Source organism: Tamandua tetradactyla, chromosome 1 (genome assembly GCF_023851605.1).
Source record: "Tamandua tetradactyla isolate mTamTet1 chromosome 1, mTamTet1.pri, whole genome shotgun sequence".
In the NCBI taxonomy this organism is placed as follows: domain Eukaryota; kingdom Metazoa; phylum Chordata; class Mammalia; order Pilosa; family Myrmecophagidae; genus Tamandua; species Tamandua tetradactyla.
The window spans coordinates 72685165-72711947 of record NC_135327.1 but is presented as its reverse complement, the minus strand read 5'-3'; the positions used below and the strand labels follow the sequence as shown (position 1 = coordinate 72711947).

At 38.4% G+C, this 26783-nt stretch overlaps 1 protein-coding gene across 4 annotated transcripts in view; it reads left to right on the top strand.

Annotated features, from left to right (window-relative positions):
• Positions 1 to 26783, top strand: part of DDC (dopa decarboxylase) — a 113437-nt gene that overhangs the window by 51817 nt on the left and 34837 nt on the right. For all 4 annotated transcript variants that reach the window (XM_077119308.1, XM_077119296.1, XM_077119307.1 and 1 more), the window contains 3 exons: positions 4873 to 5016; positions 21388 to 21454; positions 25786 to 25880. In XM_077119308.1, coding sequence (XP_076975423.1) covers positions 4873 to 5016; positions 21388 to 21454; positions 25786 to 25880 — 306 coding nt within the window. The remainder of the gene's footprint in view (positions 1 to 4872; positions 5017 to 21387; positions 21455 to 25785; positions 25881 to 26783) is intronic.

The following is a 26783-nucleotide window of genomic DNA, read 5'->3' as shown; positions in this document are numbered from 1 at the left end:
CTCTATTTGTACTCTCTCTGCCACTGATACTCTATTAATTACACTTCTTTTCCCCCTTTTAGTCAGGATATAATTGTTGATTCCATGGTGCCAGGTCTGGATTCATCCCTGGAAGTCATCTCCCATGTCACCAGGGAGATTTTTACTCCTGGATGTCAGGTTTCACATAGGGGGCCAATATTTTTTTTTCTCTTGGGCAGGCACCAAGAATTGAACCTGGGTCTCCTGCATGGCAGGCCAGAACTCTGCCTGTTGATCCACCATGGCCTGCCCAATATTCATTTTTAATTGATGAATTTAGTCCATTGACATTCAAAGTTATTACTGTAAAAGCAGTTCTTGAGTCTATCCTCCAGTTTTTTAAAAAAAGTTTTTAAAAACATCATATCCTTCCATTTTTATTTGTCAGATCTATATATTCTTTTCCCCCTTTCTCATTTTATCCTTTAAATTACCCTTACTGGTACTCTTCAATTCTGTGCCCTCCTCCAGACCTCCCTCTTCTGTCTTTTTTTTTTTTTTTTTCAGCTGACAAGTCTCCCTTTACTATTTCTTGTAGGACAGATCCTCTGTTAAGTAGTTCTCTCATTCTTGATTTTAATCTCTCCCTCAATTTTGAAGTGCAACTTGGCTGGATAAAGAATTCTTGGTTGAAAGCCTTTCTTGTTCAAAATCTTAAATATATCATACCGCTACCTTCTTGCCTCAGTGGTGTCTGTTGAGTGGACTGAATTCAGACTTATGTGTTTTCCCTTGTATGTAGTAGATCACTTTCTTGTGCTGCTTTTAGGACATTCTGCTTCTCTTCAACATTTGACGGTTTGGTTAGTATGTATTTTGGAGTAGGCCTGTGTATATTTATTCTATTTGGGGTTCGTTGGGCCTCTTTGATTTGCATATTTATGTCTTTTATAAGGGTTGGGAAGTTTTCCCCAATTATATCTTCAACTTTTACTCTTCTCTTCTCCTTCTGGGATATATCCATAAGATCCAGTTACATTTTTTCCATCTTTCTTGCTGTTTGTTCTTTTGTGCACTCAAGTTCAATTGTTCTGTCTTCTAGCTCACTTTTCTTCCTTCTACTTCTTTGAATCTGCTATTGTGTGTTTCTAAAATATTCCTAATTTGGTCTACTGTTCTTTTGTCTCTGTGAGATCTGCCATTTTTCTATTTAATCTTCAGAATTCTTCTTTATGCTCTTCTAGTGTCTTCTTTTTTTTTTAACATGGGCAGGCTCCAGGAATTGAACCCGGGTCCTTGGGCATGGCAGGCAAGCACTCTTACCTGCTGAGCCACCGTGGCCTGCCCTCTAGTGTCTTCTGATATACTTTATTTCTTTTTAAATATCCTTGAGTCCTTGTCCCATGTTGTGTATCCCCTCCTTGATTTGGTCATTTGTTTGGGCCAATTCTGCCTGGATTTTCATGTACTTTGTGATTTTGTTTTGTGTTCATTTGATTATCTTACTAAGGTTATTTTGCAAGTTGGTTTCCTTCACTCATCTAAAGTTTTGTGTTTACTTGGTTTTGCATTTCCACACTTTCCTGGGCATCCCTGCTCAACCCCACCCTACTCTCCTTATCCCAGTCTCCTTACATTTCTCCTCCCTATGAAATACTGAAGACCCTCTTCAATCACTCACTGTCTAGGACTTCAGCCCCAGTCATTTTTTCCCTATTCCCTATCTTGTTCAGTGGAGCAGGGGTGAGTCCAGCCCACCCTGCTCTGCTGTTTTCCCAGAAGTCTCAAGCTTTGCTGACATTTTAATCTTTAATTAATTTCTTAAGCACATTTTAGCACTTGCATTCTAGTTAATAAATATTTAGCCTGAAATAAGTATAACTCATCTTTTTCAGTGGCTAGTTAGTAAGATTATACGTCTCTGTGTTTAACTCCATGCATTAGAGCTACCTATACATGAGGAAAATTCCTTATTTATATTTATAATTCCCCCTTCCTGAAGGGCATGAGATGGCTTGAAAAGCAAACTACAATGCACTAAATAGGCCTTCAGTAAGTATATGTTGAGATAAGTTGCCATGAATGTTAGGGTGTAGCCTTCCCCAACCCAGGTTCTGTCATAGAATTTAACTCTACAAAAAATTATTTTGGTGATATTTTCTCAGTTCTCCCAAGGATGGTGCACAATGGGTACTATTCTAGATGTACAGGAATTGCATGAATTTATTACATACAGTGGATGCCTCTGGGCTATAGGGTTTAATCCTTCTGATCAACCCCATCCAAGAATGGCTGCTAAGGAGTGTTTTCATTTGCTAAAGCTGACAAAATTCAATATACCAGAAATGGACTGGTTTAACCATGGGGATTTATTAGCTTATAAGCTTACAGTTCTAAGACCATGAAAATATCCAAAATCAGAGCATCAACAGGATGATACCTTCTTCCTGAAGAAAGGATGCTGGTGATCCAGGACTCCTCTTTCACATGGGAAGGAACATGGCAGCATCTGCTGGTCTTTCTCTCTGGGTTTTTTTTTTTTTCTTTCAACTTTTGGCTTCTCTGACACTCAGCTTCTCTGGCTTTTACTTTTATTTTCTCTCTGTGAGTCTTTTTTCTAGGTCTTCTTTCTATCTTTATCCTATGATAAAGGACTCCAGTAAGAGAAATAGGACCCATACTGAATGAGGTAGGTCACATCTCAACTTAAGATCTTCCTCACCAAAAGATCCTACTTATAATGCGTCCACATCCACAAAAAGTTTCCACTCACAGGAATGGATTTGCTTTAAGAAAATGATCTTTTCTGGGGGTAGATAAAAGCTTCAAACCATCACAGGGAGTGAAACAAACTATGGAGTAACTCTTTCAGGTACAAATTTATTTTGTGCTTTTGAACAATCAATCATCAGTTGGGATCTCAAGTCATGACCCTAGGAGCTGAAGCAAGGATTGAGGAGTTTACCATTTATTGAAGGAGCATTCTTTTGGGTAACCTGTGAGAAACTAGGAAAGCAGATTAGTCAGGGCAAGAAGCCAAACAAGGATGCACTCTCTGGAAAAGTCTAGCCTTAGCCTGTCCTACTGGGAATGCTATAGAGTTTGAATTATACCACAGGATTGTCCCCTCTTTAAGGCAAGCCATAGGTTACAAGCTGCCATGCAGTGAGATGGAGCAGTTCAGCTCTGTCAGCTGTAGGCAGTGCTCCAGACAAGGGGATAGAGAGAGCCATTAGCAGCCAACTCACGCTGTAGCTGGGGCCTGGGCACATAGCCACGTCAAATGCATCTGAATATGACACTAAATGTGGCTATTACAAAAGGAAGGCAGTTGCACATGAGAAGGGTGATGCCTTCTGGAAAGCCTAAAGCTCCAGTACTTTTAGGAAACTCCTGTTGTCACTGCTTCTTCAAACCTGTCCTCCTGAGACTTCTCTCCAATGATCTCATTGTGAAATGAATCTGCATTTTCAGGTAAGCATGAATCATAGTAAGCATAGGGTCCGAGCTGCCTATTGTGAATTTATAGACCAGTCATCTGATTCCTCATCTGAGGTTAAAGAAAACATCCAAAGATCATGGAAAGAACAAGTGCCCCAAGCCATCATAAGTTTCATATGTGATTTTAGTACCTAATGTGAAAAGAGAAGGGATAATAACTTGTCATGTGCTTACATGCCAGCACTGCTCCTGACATTCCATCTCATAAATTTATCACTTTCACAGCTGTCCTTTGAAGTGAGTGTTCATTGAAGGAAAGTAACCTGCCCAAGTCAAATCAGGAAAGGCCAGAGCTGGGACTCAAACTCAAGTTCCAGTGCTTCTAAAGCCTGAGCTCCTCTTGCAGAGCCTACTCTGTTCCCAGAGGCTGGCAGAGGAACCCTGCAGCTAAGCAATGCACAGTCTCCATGGGAGAATCAAGCAAGAGACAGTGGTTGTGGTGGCAGCCGGGGGCATGAGGTGGGAACTTAAATGAAAATTGATTTTCATGGTAGTCTCTGAGGGAAGATGGATATGCCATCCAGTAATAGGGCCACATTGTTGCTTTCTTTTCTCCAGACACTATTTATTAAGTATCTGTGGCGAATTGATTTATGTTCCCCAATTTAGATAAGTTCTTTGTCTTATTCTGTCTTCCTGTGGGTCCAAACCCATAGTAAATAAGATCTTTTGAAGATGTTATTTTAGTTAAGGTGAGGCCCAAGTGAATGATGGTGGGCCTTAAACTAGCTTACTGGAATCCTTTATAAGTAGAAGAAATTCAAACATAGTGAGAGAAAGTCATGGGGAAGAGCCAAAAACTGGATGTCAATATAAACTGGAAGAGAAAGGAGAAGACATTGCCATGTGATGGGAAAGCCAGGGAATCCACAGATGCCAACAGCTCGATATACTGGCACTGTGAGGAAGCAAGCCTTTTAGTCTCTGAAACTGCAAGCCAATAAATTCGTGTTCTTTAAGTCAAAACCAGTTTATAGTATTTTTTATCACAGCCTAGGAAAGCTAAGACAGCATTTATTTCCTGAGCTCAGCCACCTGGCTGCCAAGTCTCCACAATGAGAGGTGGGGCTAGATTTTCTAACTCCGTTTCTGGGATATCCTTCCCAGAGTCTCACTGTTTGATCTTGAATTCAAATAAATGAAATGGTTAACCAATATGGACACAGCGTTTTACCTGTGCAGTGCCTGATTAATTAAACTTAAAAGCAAGATTCAACATGAACTGAAACAACTCCAGGAATAAAGGGAGCTTCCTAGTGAAGGGATGGGGGGAAGGAACAGCAGTTCTGCCATCCTTCTGGAATGAAGGGAGTCATGTGTTAGAAGGGTGCTTTCTGCAGAGCCTGGCACTAATCACTCCATTATAGAAAGCATGCCCATGTGAATCTAACTCTGATGCTTTCTTTCTAGGCACACTCCTCGGTGGAAAGAGCTGGACTAATTGGTGGAGTGAAGTTGAAAACAATCCCTTCAGATGACAAGTTTGCCATGCGTGCATCTGCTTTGCAGGAGGCCCTCGATAGTGACAAGGCTGCTGGCCTGATTCCATTCTTTGTAAGTTGAACTGTGCTTATTGCGTATGGCCCCATGAATGTCTCTGTGTCCTGCCTGGGCCTGGAATAGGGTGACAGAGATGTCTGACTCATATTCCAGACTGTGGTGGTGATTGCAGGTGAGATAGTAAGCTCTGTTTCTGCCAGCCTGCCCCTTGATTTCAGAAAGAAGTAATCAGAAAACCTATCCCAAATGATTCTGTTAAGCCAAGGCTTGTTTCTACCTCTTGTCAAGAGTGACACTATATGATCATTCCTTGACAGCTCTTTTTGCTATGGTAGATATTCTGAAGAATGAGTGCATCATGAGTGAACCAACTAAAAATCAAAAAATCAAAATGGACTTGTTGTCCACATCAGTTGTTCTTTTTTTTTTTTTTCCACATCAGTTGTTCTGGTGTTAAGGCATGTCATTTGTAAGAGGTGTGTCACTGGTAAGGAGTTGCTAATTATAGTAGAATATCTAACTATTCAAATAGCACTCTGATACTCTTCTGTACAGTATGCATTTTCCAGTGGAGAAGAAATAGCATTGCAACTAGAGAGACTTGTCATAACCCTGACATGACAATGGTTCCTGTGACTGAAGTGTTGGATGCTATGGTATATTAGTTAGGGTCCTCTAGAGAAACAGAATCAACAGAGAACACTCACAAATATAAAATTTATAAAAGTGTCTCACGTGACTGCAGGAATGCAGAGTCCAAAATCTGCAGGGCAGGCTGTGAAGCCAACGACTCCAAAGGAAGGTCTGGACGAGCTCCACAGGAGAGGCTCACAAGCCGAAGTAGGAATAGAGCCTGTCTCTTCTGAATCCTCCTTAAAAGGCTTCCCATGATTAGATTAAGCATCACTCATTGCAGAAGACATGCCCTTTTGGTTGATTACAAATAGAATCAGCTGTGCATACAGCTGACATGATCATGATCTAATTCTATGAAATGTCCTCATTGCAACAGACAGGCCAGCACTTGCCCAACCAGACAAACAGGTACCACAACTTGGCCAAGTAGACACATGAACCTGACCATGACATATGACAATTAAAATGCTGTGATACATGGCTTCAGACCAGGATTATTAGACCAGCCCACATATTAGAATTAGAATTAGGCTTTTTAGAATGCTAATGCCTAGACTCTATTGTAGATCAATTTTACAAGAATCTCTAAGGATAGAGACTGACATTGTAAACATTTTAAAGTTCCCCCAAGAGTCTAATTTGTAGCTATCATTGAGAACCACTGCTCAGATAAATGATTTCCAGTATTTGAGCATTTCTTAATTTTAAAACAATCTAGTAGAATTGATTTTTTTTTTATGGGCTACAGGTTAATGACATCCACTACCTTCTATTTAAGAATTAATCTTAAAACTTTTGAAAAGTTGAAACATGAAAAACTTTTTCTTCCAAATTTATTTTGTTCAGTTCAAATTAATTGCTATTTACTGAATACCTACCATGTGACTGGGGAAGTCATGGGGGCTATGACTATATAAAACTTGATCCTGCTTTTGAGGAGTTCACAAGGGAATCAGGAACATAAACAGATAATTGAAGTGCAGAAGGATTAACAAGGTTTTGTGGTAGCGCATAGAGTGAAATGATGGCTAAGTCATTTTGGAGAATGAATCAGGACTTAGTGGATCAAGGCTCAGCTATCACCTTACCCCAGAGATCTTTCCTGCCCAGCCACCAACCTGGTATTTTTCTCCATTGCATGCAGTACCATCTTATATATATATATATATATATATATATAAGTTTTTAACTTTTTTTTGGTATAACATAACACATAAACACATAAACAAAGCAAAGAAAGCAAAAAGCAATCAGTTTTCAGAGCACTCTTCCACAAGTAGTACAGGACAGATCCCAGAGTTTGTCATGAACTACCACACCATCCTCTCAGATTTTTCCTTCTAGCTCCTCCAAAATGTAGGAGGCTAGAATAAATAAATATATATTTTTTATCATCACAATTGACTTCTTTTTTCTGAAAAATAACATATATACAAATAAGCAATAAACCACAACAATTAGTTGTAGAATAGATTTCATAGTTTGGTATGGCTTACAATTCCTCAGTTTTAGGTTTTTACTTCTAGCTGCTCTAAGATACTGGAGACTAAAAGAAATATCAATTTAATGATTCAGCAATCATATTCATTTGCTAAACCCTACATCCTCTGCATGACTCTACCATCACCTTTGATCTTTCCATCCTACTCTTTAGGAATATTTGGGCTATATCCATTTTAACTTTTTCATGTTAGAAGGGACTGTCAATAATATGGGCTAGAGAGATGGAACTAGCTGGTGTTCTGGAAAGGCTGGGCCCTCTAGGTTTCAGGACTTATCTGGTCCAGGACCCATCTGGAGGTTGTAGGTTTCTGGAAAGTTACCCTAGTGCATGGAACCTTTGTTGAATCTTATATATTGCCCTAGGTGTTCTTTAGGATTGGCTGGAATGGTTTTGGTTGGGGTTTGGCATATTGTGATAGGTAGCAATGTCTAACTGAAGCTTGTATAAGAGTGACCTCCAGATTAGCCTCTCAATTCTATTTGAACTCTCTCAAATACTGATACTTTATTAGTTATACTTCTTTTCCCCTTTTTGGTCTGAATGGAATTGTTGGTTCCACGGTGCCAGGGCCAGATTCACCCTTGGGAGTCATCTCCCATGCTGCCAGGGAGACTTTCACCCCTGGATGACATACATATATTGTTTTTATCTCTCTCCCCCCACCAGAATATAAGCTTCATGAAAGAAGAGTCTATTTTAATCACTGCTTTATCCCCAGATCCTGTAATAGAGGCTGCCACTTAGAAGAAGCTCAATAATTATTTGTCAAATATATGAAGATTTGGCAGGAAAATTATCTCAGTTTTTGTCTGTTTTAGAATGTTCTTATTTTGCCTACACCTTTTAAAGATATTTTTGCTGGGTATAGGAATCTAGGTTGGCAGCTATTTTCTTTCAGTATTTCAGATATATAAGTCCATTGATGTCTTTCCTCTGTAATTTCTCTTGAGGCATCAGCTATAGTCCTTTATATTGCTTTTTTGAAGATAATGTGGCAATGTGGCTTCTTTTAGCATTTTCTTTTTCTTTCTTTTTTTGGCTGTTTTACTGTGATAGAAATGAAACTTTTCTGTGTATTTAGTTTTCCTAAAACTTCTTCAATCTATGTTTTGGTGTCTCATCAGTTCTAGAAAATTCTCAACCATTATCTTTTCAAAGTTTGCTTTTGCTCATTTTCTCTTAACTCTCATTCTGGGATCCTAATTATATATATATTAAATATATATATTTGATCTTTCCACTAAATCTCAAATATTCCTTATACTCTTGTATATGTTTTCCATCCTTTTTTCAAATCTCCATGCTTTAGGCTGTTCTGTTTTCCAGTTTATCAGTTCTTCTTTCAGCCATGTCAAGCTGATAAATGAATATATGTACTTAATTTCAAATAAAGACTATTTTTAAAACTTTTTATTTTGAAATAATTGTAGATCCACATAAAGTTACAAAGATAGTACAAAGTGTTCCCTTGTACCCTTCACCCAATTTTCTCCAGTGATTACATCTTACATAACTAAAGTACAATATTAAAACTATGAAACTGGCATTGGTACACTACGTGTATATAGTTCTACGTTTTTTTGTTTTTGTTTTTATTATGGGCAGGCCCTAGGAATTGAACCCAGGTCTCCGACATGGCAGGTGACAACTCTGTAACCACGCCACCATTGCCTGCCCAGTTCTGTGTCATTTTATCACATATATGCATTCATGTAACCATCAAAGCAATCAAAGTACAGAGCCATCCATCATAAAGCTCTCCCTAATGCTATAGGGGGAGCATGCCCCTTCACTCACTTACTGATGTGGGTGCTGAATTTTGTCAAATGCTCTTTCTATATCAATTGATTAGATTATGTAATTTTTCTTCTTTAGCCTATTAATATTAATGATTACAGCGATTAAACTTCAAATAATGAACCTGCTTTACATCCCTGTAATAAACCCCGCTAAATCATGGTGTATAATTATTTCTGTATATTGTTGTATTTTAATTTATCTTATTCTGTTAAGAATTTTTATATCTATATTCATTTGGAATATGGGGCTGTAGTTTTCTTTTTTTACTGTACTTTTCTGATTTTGGTTTAAGGGTAATACTGGTTTCATAAAATGAATTGGAAGTATTCACTCCTCTTTTATTTTCTAGAAGTTATTGCATAGAATTGATATTAATGCTTCTATAAGCATGTGTTATTATTCTTCAGTGAAACATCTGTACCTAAAAATATATTTCTTGGGAGTTTTTAAAATTGCAAATTCAACTTCCTTGCAACTTTATAGGACTATTCTAGTTATCTATTTCATATTGTGTTAGTTGCAGTTTGTGCTTTTCAAGGAATTGGTCTATTTCATCCAAGTGTAATTTATTTCAGTAGAGTTGTTCATAGTATTCCACTTTGATGCAGGGTCTATAGTGATATCCCCCATTTCATTCCTGATATTGGTATTTCGTGTTTTCTCTCTTTTTTTGTGTGAATTTTGTTGGAAGTATGTCAATGTTATTGATCATTTCAAAGAACCTTTTTTTTTTCAATATTCTCTATGCTTTTTTTTCTGTTTTGCTGATTTCTGTTTTTATCTTTATTAGTTATTCTGTCTACCAGATTTTGGACAGTTTTGCTGTATTTTTCTGATGTGGAAACTTAGATTATTAATTTGAGTCTTTTCCTTTTTCTAATGCAAGCACCTAGTGTTATAAATTCCCTTCTCAACACTGCTTAGTCGCATCCCACAAATCTCATTTTCCTTCAGTTTAATGTGCTTTTTATTTTCTTTAGAAATATGTTGTTTAGTTAAAAAGCATTTTAAGATTTTCTTGTTACCTTTATGTCGTTTGAGTCTAGGTTAATTCTATTGCAGTCTGGGAATACACACTCTGTATGGCTCAGGATATGGTCTATCGTCAGAATAATTTGTAGAATAATTTGTATTCTATTATTTTTGGGTCAAGTGTTCTATAAATGTGTGTTAGATCCTGTTGGCTGATGGTGTTTTTGAGTTCCTTCGTATCCTTGCTGATTTTCCATCCAGTTTCTCTGTGAGTGGTTGAGAGAGGGATGTTAAGTGTTCAACTAGAATTCTGAGTTTCTTTATTTCTTCTTTTAGTTCTATCGGTTTTTACTTCACATATTATGCAACTATTTTATTTGGTGCATACACATTTAGGATTGCTATGTCATTTTGATTAATTGATCTTTTACCATTATGTAATGTTCTTTTCTGTTGCTGGTAACTTTTTTCATACTGTTATCTACTTTATCTGATTTTAATATATCCACTACTGCCTTTTTTGATTAATGTTTGCATAATTACCATTCTTTTACTTTCAACCTACATAAATCTTTATATTTCAAGTGAGTATTTTGTGACCAGCATATTATTTGTCATTTTGTTATTAACTCTGCCGATTTCTGTCTTTTATTTGGCATATTTAAATCATTTACATTTAATGTGAACATTGATATTAAGACCCACGATGTCCATTTTTTATTTTGTTTTTTTATTTGTTCTCTTTGCTTTTTTCTTTGTTTTCTTTATCCTTTCTTCCTGTGCATTCCTTGAACATTTTTTAGCATTCTATTTTAATTTGTCTATAGAGTTTTGAGTATATCTTTGCTTAGCTTTTTTAGTGGTTGTTCTAGTAATTACCTTGCATATATAAAACTTATTACAGTCTACAGATATCAACATTTTATTAGTTGGAGTGATGTATAGAAACCTTACCTTCCTTATATCTTCTCACCCTCCTCATTTATAATGTAATTACCTTAAATATTTCTTCTACATTCTTTGACAACCCCATCAGTGTTTTAATTTTTGCTTCAATTGTCAAACATAATTTAGAAAACTTAAGAGAAGAAAAACATTTTTATTTCCCTACGTTTTTGGTCTTTCTGTTGTTCCTTCTTCCTTCCCAATGTTCCAAGATTCCTTCCTTTATCATTTGTTTTTCATCTAAAAAGCTTCCTTTCATCATTTTTTTAGAGTAGGTCTGCTGATGAAATTTGTCTATGTTTTCTTTCATTTGAGAATATCTTGATTTCTCTTTCATTCTTGAAGAATAGCAAATACTGAGCTTTTTAATTCTAGAAATTTCATTTGATCCCCTTTAATGAATTCTAGTTCTCTGATGAAATTTTCTATTTTGTCACCTATTTTACTGTTAACGATATTTCATTTTAACTATATTTTATATTAACCATAACTATTTTGAAGTCCATTATCTGCTAACTTTAACATCTCTGTCACTTGTGGGTCTGTTTTCTATTTTGCATTTTTCTTGGGACCATAATCCTGCTTCTTGATGTATTTGTTTTCTTTTTCAATGTTGAACATAGTGTATGAAAAACCATAGATGGTTTCTTCCATAAAGGATTAATCCTAGCCTCTGGCAGGAAGCTACAGAAGTGAAAAATGGCCCGAATCCAATCAGAAACTGAGCTTGCACAATTCTGAGTATAACTATGTTAAGCTTTGACTACTTTATTTTTCTCCCACTCCTTATTGTTTGGCCCCCTGACAGTGGGGGTATTTGAAGGACCCTTCTTCACCGATAGGTTTGGACTCTAATTTTTGCCTTCCCACCACGATCAGACTACTGATATTTTCCACTTAGCTTTTCATCTCTTTTTTGTTTTTCTTCTTGACGCTTTTCCCCTTTACCTTAAGAAGTAGAAAACAGCTTGAGGCAAATAGCAGTGCAGCATATCATGTTCAATTTTCTGAATTTTCTTTCACCCTGAGATTTTGGTCCCTCAAGTCCTGATTACCATGGCAGAACCAAACTCCAATTAAGTCTCCACAGCCATGTGAAGGTCTCAAAGCTCTGCGGATTTCTTAGCCTCTACACAGGATCTGGTGCCTCAAAATGCAGCTTCTTAGATCTTAGAACCTTAAGAATCAGTACAGGCCCTTAGGAGAAAGTAGTGAGTAGAATGTTACACTGACCCTAGTGAGTTTCCTTTCTTTGTGGGATTTTGACTCCTTAAGTCTTCGCTGTCTTTAAAGTTCTTCAATGCCTTCCCATTGATGTGGTTTGAATTTTCAAGCTGTTTTCTTCTGGAACTGTTGATTTGAAACAAGTTAATCCATCATAGTTGGAAGCTAAACTGAAAATGTATATTAAAATGATGGTGTATTAATGAAGAAAAATCTTCACTTTAAAATTTTCTTACTAAGTTTTTCTGACTGTAAAAGTATTCAGTTTAGGAAATTTAGAAATCATAGGAGAGTATAAAAAAGCAAATATAAGTTATATAAAAAGCACATTAAACATTTTTGCTTGTATCATTTTACCCCTTTTCTCTGCATGCATTTACATATATTTATTTTAAGTAAAGTTAGAATCATGTTGTATGCACTGATTGTGACTTTCTTTCTTCATTTCACATACATATTGTATCTCAAGGTCATTCATTGTATCTTGCATGAAAATGTTATTCTGCTAAAAAGTTGCATAGTATTCCATCAATCTCTGCCTTTCTCTCTCTCTTTCTCTCCCTTCCTCCCTGCCTCCCTGCTCACTCCCCCTCTATCTCTCTCTCCCCCCTTTCCCTCTATCCCTTCCTTTGAGCAATAGCTTTAGTATAAAACATTTGGGTTATTTATCTTACTTAAATTATTTTTGGTAGTTACTGGTGCATTTTTATTTTATTTATGGTTGATTGATTTATCATACATCTGTCAGCAATTTCTTAGAATTGATTTCTAGCACTGAAATTATTTGCTCAAAGGTATAGTTATTTTTAAAACTTTTGGCACATGCTGCCATATTCCCCTCCAGAATGGTACCAATTTATCCAAAAGTTTGCCTTGCAAAGAAGATTTTCTTTTAACTGTAAAGTAAAGAATCAAATAGAGACATCTCCTGAAAGTGGTAATAATGTTGACAGGGAGAGGATATATTATTTATTATAAATCTGATCTGCAGCCTTTTGCCCATTTGTGGGACCTTTCATTTCAATCTAAATTTTCACTTGCATTTTAAAAATTCTTATTTTAACCACAGCTTTATATACACTGGTTTCATAGTCAATTAGTTCTTAATAGCAATGCCAACAAACAGGTGTCTGTTGAGCAACAGTACCTTCCTCACCCCTGATGTTCGCTCTCCAAAGGCCCTATGTTGCACCTTTTTTATTGTTTTCTCATATTTTTTCTTCATTTTTGATACGAATTCAAATGGATATATTGAGTAATGAAATGATATGGAGAGTCATAGGGATTCTGAGAGAGAGAGGTGAAATTTTCTCACTTTTCTTAAATTATTTTGTAAAGAATGGGCTTATGTGGTCTTTCTTCAGTCATCATTAGAAAATAAATTTTGTTCTCTTTGTTCAAAAATTTCCTATAAAAATTTGTGCAGAAAATTAATACGTATTCATGGCATATTCATGATTCTATGTGAAGGAAAGGAGAATTAAAACATGCTTCTAAAATTCAATAGCAGGATATTTGAAGAAAGTGTAATATTTCACTTCGGTCACTATTCTGTGCCTTGAGTCTATCAAGTCTTTGAAATAAAGCATGATATGAGGCTGAGCTGTTTGAAGTGGGCAAGGCCTGTGTTGGGATATATTATGGTATCAGTTAGAGATGCCTATATCTGACTACATTTCAAGATCTTCATTGGTGAGCTCTCAGATAAAAGGAGGACTAATTCATTGTCTTAAGAGTAGGTGCCAGCTATGTCTACTCATTATATTTAAAAACTCATCATGATGAAAATACACTACAGTTCTGTATCCATTCATTTAGTCATTCATTCATCTGACAAATGTTTATTGAGCACCCATAACATGCTGGGCCTAAGGATACTGAGATGAAGGACATGCTTGCCCTCAGGGATATTGTTGGCTAAACGAAGAATGTTCAGTGAACAGATATTTGCAACAAGGTATGGTGTAATACAATTGAAATAATCACAAGGTACTGAGGGAAGACAAAGATCAAGGAAGACTTCCTATAGGAGTAGTACTAGAGCCAAGTCTTGGAAAAAAACATTGAGAGGATGAAGGCAAGGGAAGGGGTAGGAGGGTGGCTTAAGCAAAAAAAAAAAAAAAAAGTGTTCCCAGTAAAGGGCCTAGCAATGAAGATCCATGATAGCCCATCAAGCTGAAGCCCAAGGAAAGTAGGGAACTTGTTTATGGCTGTAAAGTGGTCAGGTAACACATTGTGATGTGATCCCAAAGCTCCTGCCTTTGCACCACAAAATGCGTTGCCTGTCCATGGAGTGGGGTGAGAGAGGACATGGTAAGTCTGTGGAACTACAAGGCTCTTCATTGCCTAGAGCATGACATAATTATGAGGGGATAAGAGATGGTCTGTGGAGGTGGGTGCTAAGAAGGTTATGCAGGGAAGCATTCATGAGGAAGGTGGGCTTTTCCAATTGCATGGGTTATCAGTGAAGTGTTTTGAAGCCAGGGAGTGACAGGATAAGATTTGTATTTTCAAAAGCCCCTCTGGTAGCTGAGTAGAGCTTCAGGTCCCATACCTGAGTGAGGCACTCAGGCATCAAACGCAGCTGTGAGGTATGTCTCCAGTCATCTTTTATTTATGATAAAGTCCCCAAATTGGGATGGTTTTCTTTAGTTTGCATCAGTTTAAAGTTATCTTATGGAAATTACACCATAAATTCTAATGGCTTTCCTTGGGTGAATCCACTGGTAGTATGTCTTATGGCTGATCTTGTTTATCCTTCAATCCCTAACGAGTGGACATTTCCAATAGATGGCCAAGACTCACAGAGACTAGGAATTATTTTACAACATTGTTGACCTGAAAAATAACTATTGAATTCTATCAAAATCTGGGTTTGCTCATGGGAGTGTATTTGTGTTATAAAAGTTATTCATACGTGTGTCAGAGTAGCAAAAGTTATTAAGGATAGTTGGTAGGAAGGAGACTGAAGGGAGGCAAGACCAGAGGCAGGTGTATTAAATGCTCTGGCAATTAGTTGAGGATAATGAAGGTATCCCTGAAAATAATGGCAAGTTGAGGATAATGAAAGTATCCCTGAAAATAATGGCAATGGATATGAACAGGGATAAATGGATTTGAAAGACATTTAAGCAGTAGATCTTTAGGTCTTGGTGACTAATTTAATGTAGGAAGTGAGAGAGAAGTTTAGAATGATTTCCACATTTCTTACTTAGATGGTTGTGTTATTCAATTTCATGAAAAATAGCATACAGAGAGAATCAAGATTGAGAAAACAGAAGGAGCATGGGTTTGAAAGAGGATAAGGAGTTTAATTATGCACAAGTTGACTTTGAGTATTTGTGAGACATCTAGGTGGACATTTCCATCAAGACAGTTGAGTTCACATAAAAAGAGACACAGATGTGGTATTCATCTGCATATGGGTGGTCCCAAAGTCACTAGGGATAATGAGGTAGCCTAGGGGGAGTGCTTGAGAGGAGGCTTAGGAAAAATCATCAACATTTAAAGATGGGTAGACTCCCCCCTACATGGGTCATGGCATCCAGGGGTGAAAGTCTCTCTGGCTAAGTGGGATATGACTCCCAGGAATGAGCTTAGCCCTGTTTACCATGGGATTGACAACACCTTCCTGACCAAAAGGGGGGAAAGAATTGTAACAAATAAGGTATCAGAGGCTGAGAGAGTTCAAATAGTGTCAAGAGGCTATACTGGATGCTATTCTTATACATGATTCAGCTAGATATTGCTCTTTATCATGGTTTGCAAACTCCAACCAAACCATTCCTGCCAACCCTAAAGAACACTTTTTCTTTAGGGTTTATCTTAGGTTCAACAAAGATTCCATGCACTATGATTACTTTCCAGAAACCTACAACTTCCAAATGGGTTCCTAGGCCAGATAAGTCTTAAAACCTAGAAGGGTCAGTCTCTCCAGAACAGCAACTAGTTCCATCCTCCTATCTAATTTTATTGACAGCTCTTTCCAACTGAAAAAGTTAGTATGGGCATAGGCCAAATACCCCTGGGAGAAAGATCAAAGGATAAGGTGGAGTTATTACAGAGAAGATAGGATTTAACAAATGAGTATGACTGCTGAATCATTTTATTGATACTCTCCTTTAGTCTCCAGCGTCTTGGAGCAGCTAGAAGGAAAAACCTAAAATTGTGTTACTATAACCTATACCAAACTCTGAAATTGGTTCTATAGTTAATTGTTACAGTGTGCTTTGAAATTTATTGCTTTTTCGTATATATGTTATTTTTCACAATAAAAAAAAAGTGAAGTGCTGACACAGGCTACAACATGGACAAACCTTGGAGACATCATGTTGAGTAAAATAAGCCAAATAGAAAAGGACAGATATTGTATGATGTCTCTGATATAAAATACTTGGAATAAGGAAATTCATGGAGACAGAGAGCAGAACTGTGGTGACCAGGGCAGGGGGTGCAGAATGGGGCATTATTGCTGCTATAAACAATAGTGTGCAACTGTCCATTTGTATCCTTGCCCTCATGTCCTCTAAGTAGGTACCTAGCAATAGTATTGCTAGGATAATAAACATATCCTGGAAACAGACTGTGGTGAAAGTTAAAAAATTTTGTCAGTGTGCTTAATGTCACAGAATTGTCTACACTAAAATGCTTAAAACTATCTTATGTTATGAATATTTTACCATAACTAAAAATAAGTACATTATTTTAAAAATACACATGGGTGGACAGAGAGGAGCCCATGAAGAGAACCAAAAAGAATAATCAGAGAGGTAGGGAGAACAAACAATAATATTGAAACTGAGACCCAAGCAAGAGAGAGTCATGAAGGCTGGGGATATCAGGAAATAGAAGGACAGAAAAATGCCTAATACATTTTGCTGAGAGGTGATAATTTCTGATTTTCTTAAGAGGAAATTTAAAAGTGTGTCTCAAAGTGAAAATCAGATTCTATTGTGATAATGAGGGAATGAGAAATGTGGGAATAAATTTCTTTGTAAAGAAGTTTACCTGTGCAGGAAAAAAGAGAAATAAGGCAGTAACTAGAGAAAACATTGAGACAATAGAGGTGTTAAAATGAAAGAGTAGTTGGAGAGAAAATTGCACTCATCATCAAGAGAAGCAAAACATATTAATTTTCCTAGAGGAATAAGATGAGCCCAATTAATGTACTACAGTTGGAATTTTGCTTGAAAGAGCCAAGACTGCAGAAAATGTTTGGGGACCTCTGTCAATATTCAGTTAATAGAAGCCACCATCATGGACCAATCCTATGTTTCAGAACAAAGGAAAGGGTCACAGTTTGTGCATTCATGCATTCATCAAACATTTCTTTCATTTACACTACACTATATGCCAACACTGGGCCAGCCACTGGAAAGATATGAATGAGCCATGGTTCTCAGTCCCCAGGGAATGGTTCTCAATGGGAAGACAGATGTGTTCCCCAATATTTACAATATCCATGTAGGCAAGTTATAGGGGTTATGATTAATCCCCATAGAGCACATAAAACTGAGTCTTAGGGAATGAGTAGGCATCTGCTAAGTGCTCAAGGGCACAGAGCCTATTGTTGAAGGAAAGAGAACCTCAAAGGGCAGAGACGTGAGATAGTATAGTATACTCAAGGAAATGCAACTGGTTTTATTTTAAATGAGCAGCTATAGGACTGTGAAGCCAGACAGGGAGGTGGGGCTCAAATCAAGAAGAGGCAAAAACTTGAGCTTTGCCTTATTGCCCAACCATTCCCATTGAAACTATATGCCTAATGCATGTAATTATGCACCTGCACAATAACTATATGCCTAATTTGGGGATGCAGGCCCATAAACTTCGTTGTATTTTCAAAGAAATTGACAGCCCCTTAAATTCAAGAACCACTGCTGAAAGTAAGAGGGACATTTTTTCCATATTTGAACCAAGAAAGCTAAGTCTCTGTGCCTCTGTCAATTAGTTTGGGCTTTAGCAAAGTTTTCCATTTCTTCTTGGTGATGGTTTGCCTTCTCAGACTCACCAGTTTTATAGCATAGGGCAAAAGGCAGAGGGCGGTCCCTGCTAGGAATATATAAAAACAAAGCAGGCCGGTGAAATGCAGGGGCAAGGAAGGCAGGAGAGTAGGTCATGAGGAGGCCCTGAGTGCCTTGGGGAAGGGCCCTGGTAGGACCTATGAGATGCCCCTCTCCCAGGGCAGCAGACAGGCCTGCAGGCTGTCTGACTGTGGATTTGAGTCTGAGTTGGAGCTGCTGTATCTGCCCCCTCCGCAAATGTGATTATGCCTCTCTCATGAAGGCTGAAATGAGGTTAATGTCGTTGTGCGTGCTGAGCCAGGGTAATCAGAGCCTGGAGCAGAGCAGGTGGTGTGGCTTTGAAGCAGTTTCTGAGAATTAGAAAAAACTGATGTGTAGCTCAGGGCCATATAGCAAAGCCATTTAGAACACTGGCTACGCCATCCCCAGCCCCATATCAGTCTCATGCGCCCTCTCTGGGAGCTGGGCTCTGCACCACCTGCCCACAGGTGCATCTCTTGTGCTCCAAAGGGCTTCGACTTGTTGAAAAGGCCCTTCAGGCATGGCGCTGGGAGCCTGTGTTCTTTTCCCTGCATTTGAGCAGACATAGACTTCACTGTCTGTACCAAATAGGGTACAGAAGCACTGGGGAGGAGAATTGACCGGAGCCTGTGTTCACATCTCAGTTGCACCTGCCTCTCTGTGTGTGCTTGGATGATAATAGTGCCTAACTCATTAGTTGTTGTGATGATTAATAATATATGTTCCATTTTTGGGCGGGCCATGGTGGCTCAGCAGGCAGAATTCTCACCTGCCATGCCAGAGCTCTGGCTTCAGGTCCTGGTGCCTGCCCATGTGAAAATACTAATAATGATAATAATGATAATATATGAAAGGCTGGCTGCATTAGGCCTGGCACAGAGCAAGTACTCAAAATGACACCTGTTGTTCTCGACTGAGACCACTCTCACAGCAAGGCAAAATTTTTATGGTTTTACATGTTTCATAAACATATTTCATGTTCTCAATAGTAACATAAAAATCTAAGTGAAAAGGGCTTTATTAACCCAAATCTCATCTCAAGATGTAAGTAGCATTAATATTTTGGAAAATAATTGTAGACATTCTTTTAGGCACATGTATTAATAGAGTAGATTGATAAAAAAAAATTTAACAATGTGATGTTTAATTTCCATGTAATTTTAAAAACAGAAGCTTTTGCACTTCATTCAGTTCAAATTTAACTGCAGAAATGAAACTGAGGAAATTGCTAAACTACAGATATGTCATTCCTAAGAGACTCTTTTAAAATGAAGAAAATTAATTATAAGAAATACTGAGGTGATTGAGTAACTCTGTAGTTTTAGTAACTATATAATTCTTACTATTTTTTAACAACATGGATAAAGTATTTTAATATTCAATTAAGCATCAGGATGAAATTATAGATACCTAGAGGAAAATAACTCATTGACTTGAATACCTTCTCAATGATGCATCTTGCCAAAATGACGCAAACATGGAGAGTGCTTGATGTTTGTAATAGGCCATCAAGGCGGGGCTGCACAGAGATGTCAAGAAAAGGGCACTCACAGCACCAAAGAAAACGTTGAGATATGGGATATCTAAGCCCATCTGGACCTTATAGACCTAGTAGATCCTTATATTAATACATCTATGCCAGAAATGAGAACGTGGAAGCCCAGTGAGGGACTAATGAGACCCAGACCTCAATCTCCAACCTAGGTCCTTTTGCTCCAAGTGCATGGCTTAAGTGTTTGCCCCATCATACCCAAGAAGTTCCTTGGATCACCCAGCTCCCCTTGAGCTTGTTCTAGTGATACAGTGAATTCCTCCAGAGTCCAACTGGATGTGCATTTGAAATGCTCCCTGTGACTGGGTGTGGGACAACTCTGGTCTCTGGGGGGTGGGGGGGGCCCTCTCTCTGAAAAGCAGTCCTGCATACCTCCCCCAACCCAGGTGACTGTATGAATAGCTGGACCAAAGTTGGATGGAGCCACCCAAATGGCCAACATAATGCTTCTGTGCAAGAGAACTGTGCCTCTCTCCCAGAGGAGAACTGGATTTTCAGATCCAGTGCAGGCTGTCAGATGAAATGGAATCTGAAAGGTCTCAAACTGGACTCGTTAAAGTTACTATTTGGTGTGAATTTCTAATCTGTCCAACTCTATTCCCACGGCATGTAGCATTGCTGAGACTTTAGTGGGGACTGAAGAAATTTTGCACAGATTTAATTAAATATCATACTTTTTACATCTATGGAAAAATTTCATCATCCAGACAGTACATGGCAGAAAATCAATTCACTCTTTGGTTTTCTAAATATACTATTTTAAAAAAGCATTTATTTGTAGAGAGTTTCAATTCAACAACATTTTTCAGCACCTCTTCTGTGTCCAGCAGAGTACAAGTCCCTAACAATACAAAGAGAAATAAGGTGCAGACTCTAGCTTCAAGAGCTTCCTGGGTCTGGTGGCAGAGATAGATGCATGTGTGGGACCAGTAAAAGTCAGGTTGTACAAGTGTTTTCATAGCACTAGTAGGTACTCGGGGCTAGAACTATAGAGGGAATGATAAATTAAGGTCCACATTTACCAATTGTATGACCAACAGCACCCAATGCTCTCTCAGAATTTATATTCTGAGAAATAATTCTAAGAAGTTATATTTTGAGAAATAGTAATTCCTGAAGAATTATTTCTAAAGTTACATCTTTTGAGGGTTGGATTTAACTTTGGAAACAGTATTGTTCAGAGAGAGAAAACAGATGAAAGCTAGTGAATGATATTCTGGGTCAAAACCCTGGGTGGCTCTTATCTGGCCCCAAAGGCAGTTCTAAAGGAATGCATTGCAGAAATGTTGTAAGCAATGCCAGCCCTGCTGACATAAGTACATGATTTCTGGTGTGCTTATTCTATGCTATACACCCACATATACCAACCGCATTTCCTCCTTTATAAAAGGAGCTATATTCTTATATTCATTATATATACTTATATTTAATAAGGTAGAATATTGGAATAGCTATTGTAAGTTCATGTGGTCAGGTTCTTCATATCTTCCTCCATACACTATGGTGAGTTTCTTACAAGTGTGTGTTTATAACCTCACAGCCTAGTTATCTGTTTGTGAATCTGTTTCTCTTAACCTGTTATGATGCCTTCATCCAAAGATTAAGTATGCATTAGTAGACTTGCATCTCCATTTACATATATTCATTGAGCACCATATTCAAGGCTCTGTCCCAGACCCTAGACAGTAGTTGTATATACAAAGCCCTATACATGGGGATAAAAAGAATGTCTGCTTCTTACTTTCCAGGTTGTTGCTACACTGGGGACCACATCTTGCTGCTCATTTGACAATCTATTAGAAATTGGTCCTATTTGTAAGTATTCGATCAACTGTTTTCTTGGAAAATCTCACTCTATGGGGAATTTAGTAGACCTTCCTCTATGAGCTTTCTTCCTCCTTATTAACTAAATATTATTGTGATTTTCCAAACTTTCTTGGATTTGCAATAGCACAAGCCTTATTGGTTTGATAATGCCCAATACCCTATTTATAAGATATCTTTTTCCTGGGCATCATTAACAGTGCTATTAAATTAGTTCTACTTATGACAATAAATTCTTTACAAAACCCTTGAGCAAGTACTCTCATATCCATGATATGAGAATTAATCATTCTTGAATTTAGTCTTTCGGTGTATTCTTTTTGAAATCACTCAATATAACTACCAGATTACTTAAGGTAAGTAAGCAAGACAGCAGAAAAAAAATGCATTTCTTTGAAAAATAAATTGTCCTTTAGACATTTACTAAGTCTGACTGGCCTGCTTACAGAGTCATAAGCCCTTAGGTTTTCTTGTAGAGACTAGAATTCTTCTATATTTTTAGAAGGCAATACTGTGAACCAATAGTTTTTACTGAATTTCTAAGGTTTCACATTTAACACATGGCTCTGGGAAACCAGGAGCTTGCAGAAGCATTCCTATGGGCAAAAACTCACCAGGGGTGGGCACAATGGCTAAGGAAACCTCAGCTCTCGCTGTTTACTCCTGTAATGTGGACCCCCAAACACAACTGCTTTCCAGTGAATTATTTGAAAAGTCTGGAGTTGAGGGGAGTACGTTCAGGCCCTTAGACCACATATTTATGGCCCTGGGCTGTTACTATACCAGGTGCTTAACAATGGACTCGACACTCAGTCTCTATAACCTGCCCCTGAGATTTGCCCAAAGTTCATAATCAGAAGAGGGGGTCCTCTTCTGCCTGGCTGCAGACTCCCATCTCCAGGGCCAGCAGCTGAGGACAGCGGGGGCTCATAGGGTCTGGCATAATGGTGTGAGAGCTGGGCATGGCATTGACTGCAGAGAAGATACAGTCAAGCCTAGGCCTGTCACATCCAGCTGCATGCCCTAAATTCTTTGAGCTTCATGTTCCTCAACCTCAAAATGAAGAGAAAACAACAATTGTAATTGTACGATAATAATCTATCCTTTATAGGATCATTCAGAGAATGAGTTAGTGCCCAAAATTGTGTTATCCAAAAGATAGAGGGTGTGCCTTGGGTTCCAAGGTGATGCTAGTTGCTTGCTGTCAGAAGGCATGGGCAGGGAGTGTATGTATGTATTCGCATATTCTCACAGGCTTTTGTCCCTGTCTCATGGCCTGTTCTAGTTTGCTAGCTGCCAGAAATACACCACACCAGAGATGGATTGGCTTTTAATAAAAGGGGATTTATTTCATTAGTTCTTCAGAAGAAAGGCAGCTAACTTTCAACTGAGGTTCTTTCTTACATGGGAAGGCACAGGGTGATCTCTGCTGACCTTCTCTCCAGTCCTCTGGGTTCCAACAACTTTCCCCAGGGTGATTTCTTTCTGCATCTCCAAAGGCCTGGGCTGAGCTGCTTGGGCTGTGCTATGTTGTACTCTCTCATTTAAGCACCAGCCAATTAAATCAAACATCATTCATTACAGCAGGCATGCCCCTTAGCTGACTGCAGATGTAATGAGCAACAGATGAGGTTCACGTATCATTGGCTCATGCCCGCAACAACAGAACTAGATACCTTCACCTGGCCAAGTTGAAAACTGAATCTAAATAGCAATCCTTGGCATTCCTTGGCCTGTAGATCCATCACTCCAAAATCTGTCTCCATTGTCACATAGCATTCTTCCCTGCATCTGTCTGTTTTCTTCTCTTTATGAGGATGCTAGTCATATTTGGGTTAAAGGTCCATCCTACCCTAAGATGACCTCATCTTGACTAATTACATCTGCATCACTACCGCATTTCCAAATAAGGTCACATCCTGAGTTACTGGGGATTAGGACTACAGCATATGGTATGGGGGACACAGTTCAATCCATAATATCATCTAAGCAGACATTGCCTCCTCATGAGAGTGGTGGCTAAGAAGGGAGGAGATAAAGGAGTGCCCTGCTCACTGCTTCTAGATTCTGACCCATTTCTCCCCATGCTCAGGACTAACATGTGTCCCAATTCATTAATCTGTTCAGGCCCAAAGAATCCCTGCCTCACCCCTTTACACAATAGTCCTGAACTGAATACAAACATTGGAATCTATCAGATTCCACCAAAGAGCCTCTAGCAGAAAATGAAGTTCTAGTACTAGAGGTCTGAAAGCAGCTCAGACATCCCCTTGGAAAGCAAATATCATGTAAGTGAGTGCAAAGTCCCCATTAACTCCACAATGGAGTTGATTTATAACAGTAACAGTTGTCCCCAACACTTTCACTGGATGCCTCAAGAGAGATGCCCATATTTATCCTAAGGCTTATATTCTACTTGCTCACTGCCCCATCCATTTGAGGTTAGGCAAATCCCAGTTAAACCTGATTCCATGTGAGTTCATGAACACAGATACCCTCCAACCATAAAACTTGCCTTGGAATACTCAGATTTCACCCTGTGCCTTCTGAGCCCTTTGCCTCCTGTACCCTGACTTGGCCATATTATACATCCTAGGCATGTATTTGATCTTTATCCAATGAAGGGCTTTAATCACTTCAGTACTGAAGATCACGTTGAATCAAAGCTTTGAAATACCTTTTATATCTATTATCAGCAGAGCTCAGAATGGCTTACCACTCATCAATCCTCATAACATGCTGATTAGCAAACATCATATATTGAAAAGCAAAACATGAATTCAGGAACCTGTAACAATGTATTTGGCAGGTGCTGACTTGGACATGTGCCAATCAGGTGCCTTGACACAGTGCTCCTGGCATCTTCATCCTCCTTGGTAAAGTGGGAAGGGTGGACCACTTCCTTTCTGAGATCTTTACAGCTTTGATTCTTACACATTTCATGACTGGGCTACATGTATAGGGCTGAGGGAAAGAACAATCACAACAATCACATTTATTTCTTACTAACTCTATACTAGCAGTTGTGATGGGCATATTATGGATTTATTTCCTTTAATCCTCAGAGTTGCAGGAACTAGTTTTATCTCAGTTTTGCCTATGAAAAGAATGAGGTTTGGAGGAAGTAGATAAGGTTGTATGGTTGTTAAGTAAGGGGGAAGTAGAAGTTGTACCCAGATATGTCTTAAATAGCAGACAGTTGTTCCTCCAAATTAAAACGTGGTCTCTGCCTTCAAGAATAGTATGATATGGTTGGAAAACAAAAATCAAATTCATCAAAGGACCAGAGGATGTTTTAAGATGAAATCAATGGCTAGGAAAGCTGCTGTGCCTCCACAGAGAAGGTGCTCCACTGACATCATGTCTCATCTCCTAATGAAACTCCTGTGCAAGAAGATCAAGGAGTGGAACCTGAAATTGCAGCAATGAAACCTAAAGTTACAGGGGGCCTCAGAAGTGAGCCAGTCAGAAACCCAAAATGGAGATGTGTCTGAAGAAACTGTGGAAGCTGAAAAAGTTAAAAGTCCCTAAAACTGTCTATGAATGTGGGCTTGTTGGAAATAATCATGTTTCAAAAAATACACAATAGGAAAAGGAGAAATATTTAATTACTGAACAGAATTAAATAGTGTAGATATTTGGGTACCTAACTGTCTACTTTATTCCTTTTCATGCTGATGCTATTTAGGTTTTTTTTTTAAACAAAAGTAAAGTCATCCACTACCCATTACTTTGTGATAACCAGCTTGTTTCAAAATATGTTTATTTTACCATTGCATTAAATAATTACATCTATCTAGGCAAATAATCAATGGCTAAACCTCTTCATGATGGAGATGGAGAGAGGCAGATGGAATAAGATTGGTGTGGATTATGTACCAGACTCTGCCTCAAAAGATGTTTGTGGGGAGGATGTTAGAATGGATTAGTTGATATCATCAAGGAAGACATACTAGATTGATGAAATAGAGGAGGATAGAGAAAGGTGGTATAACTGGGTGAATGAGCATGATAGGGTCAGAGCATACTGACCCATTAAAGCTATGCTGAGCCATGAGAGTCAACCTTGAAGATCAATGATCAGGAATGATTTTATTTCCCCTCATTTTCCAAGCATTCCCTGAGGATCTGATATATGCCAGGCAGCATCTGAGGCCAATAAGACACAACTTCTGCCCTCAATTTCATTGTCTTCAAATGAGAGGGAGCTACTCATATGTTGTATGCAAGAAGGATACTCTGTGTTAGAACAAGGACAGTTGTCAGACATTGCTCAAAAAGGGCATCTGTTTGAGAACTCACAGGTTGCTTTTGGCTTGTAGGTAACAAGGAGAACATGTGGCTACACATCGATGCTGCCTATGCAGGCAGTGCTTTCATCTGCCCTGAATTCCGACACCTCCTGAATGGAGTAGAGGTGGGTATGCTTTTTGTCCTTCAGTAAGATTTTTTTTAAATCCTATGTCATCTATGTCTTCTCCACTCTTAAAAATGTAAAATTAGCATTCAGTTTTTCACTGTGGCAGTTTGTTCTGCAAATTACTTCAAACCAGTTCCAGTGATTACTGTAAATTATATCTCCTTGCAACAGGAGGATGAGATACATCCCTGGTCATGAGGCCTGCTCCTTAAAATACCCCTGATGTTTACAGCTAGTGTTCATTCTGCATAAACCCTGGGCAGAGCTGATGTGATAGGAAAGATGTTATCTTATAAAACTGTAGGAAGATATTTAGGAACAAAATGATACTTAAAACATTTCCGTTCAAGAGGTAATTTCAAATTCCAACCTGCAACTCCTTACAGTGTGGTTCAAAGCAATGATTATGTTGTGACCAAACATTCGAGCATGATATTCACTTTAATTAATATTGACCAGGCAGCTGTCAATGCATCTAAATGTCCTGTTCCTCGTCCAGAAATTGGCAAACGTGGTCTGTAATACCACCTACCACAGCCACTTTGTTTGAGATATAGTCATCATAATCATTGACCAGTTCTCTATGCTTTTGCTCAAGACTACAGGCTATAAGGTGGTATAGATTTAGCACAAAGCAATAAGCCTATTGATGCATTTCCATCTGCGGTTTCACACTCAAGCAGGATATTCTTGTTGGTGGCAACTGATAGGGCAGGAAGTTCCTCCTCCCCAGACACCTGGGGTATCCAGAGAGGCAGACCTTGGCAATGTGTCTCTAGGGAAAGAGATGATTCATCACGGGCTTGGGCTTTCTGCTTGGGGTCAGGAGATTTTACACGTATATGGTGTGGTGATTGACTTTGGTCTTAGACTTAGGTTTGAATCCCAGCTTTACCCTTA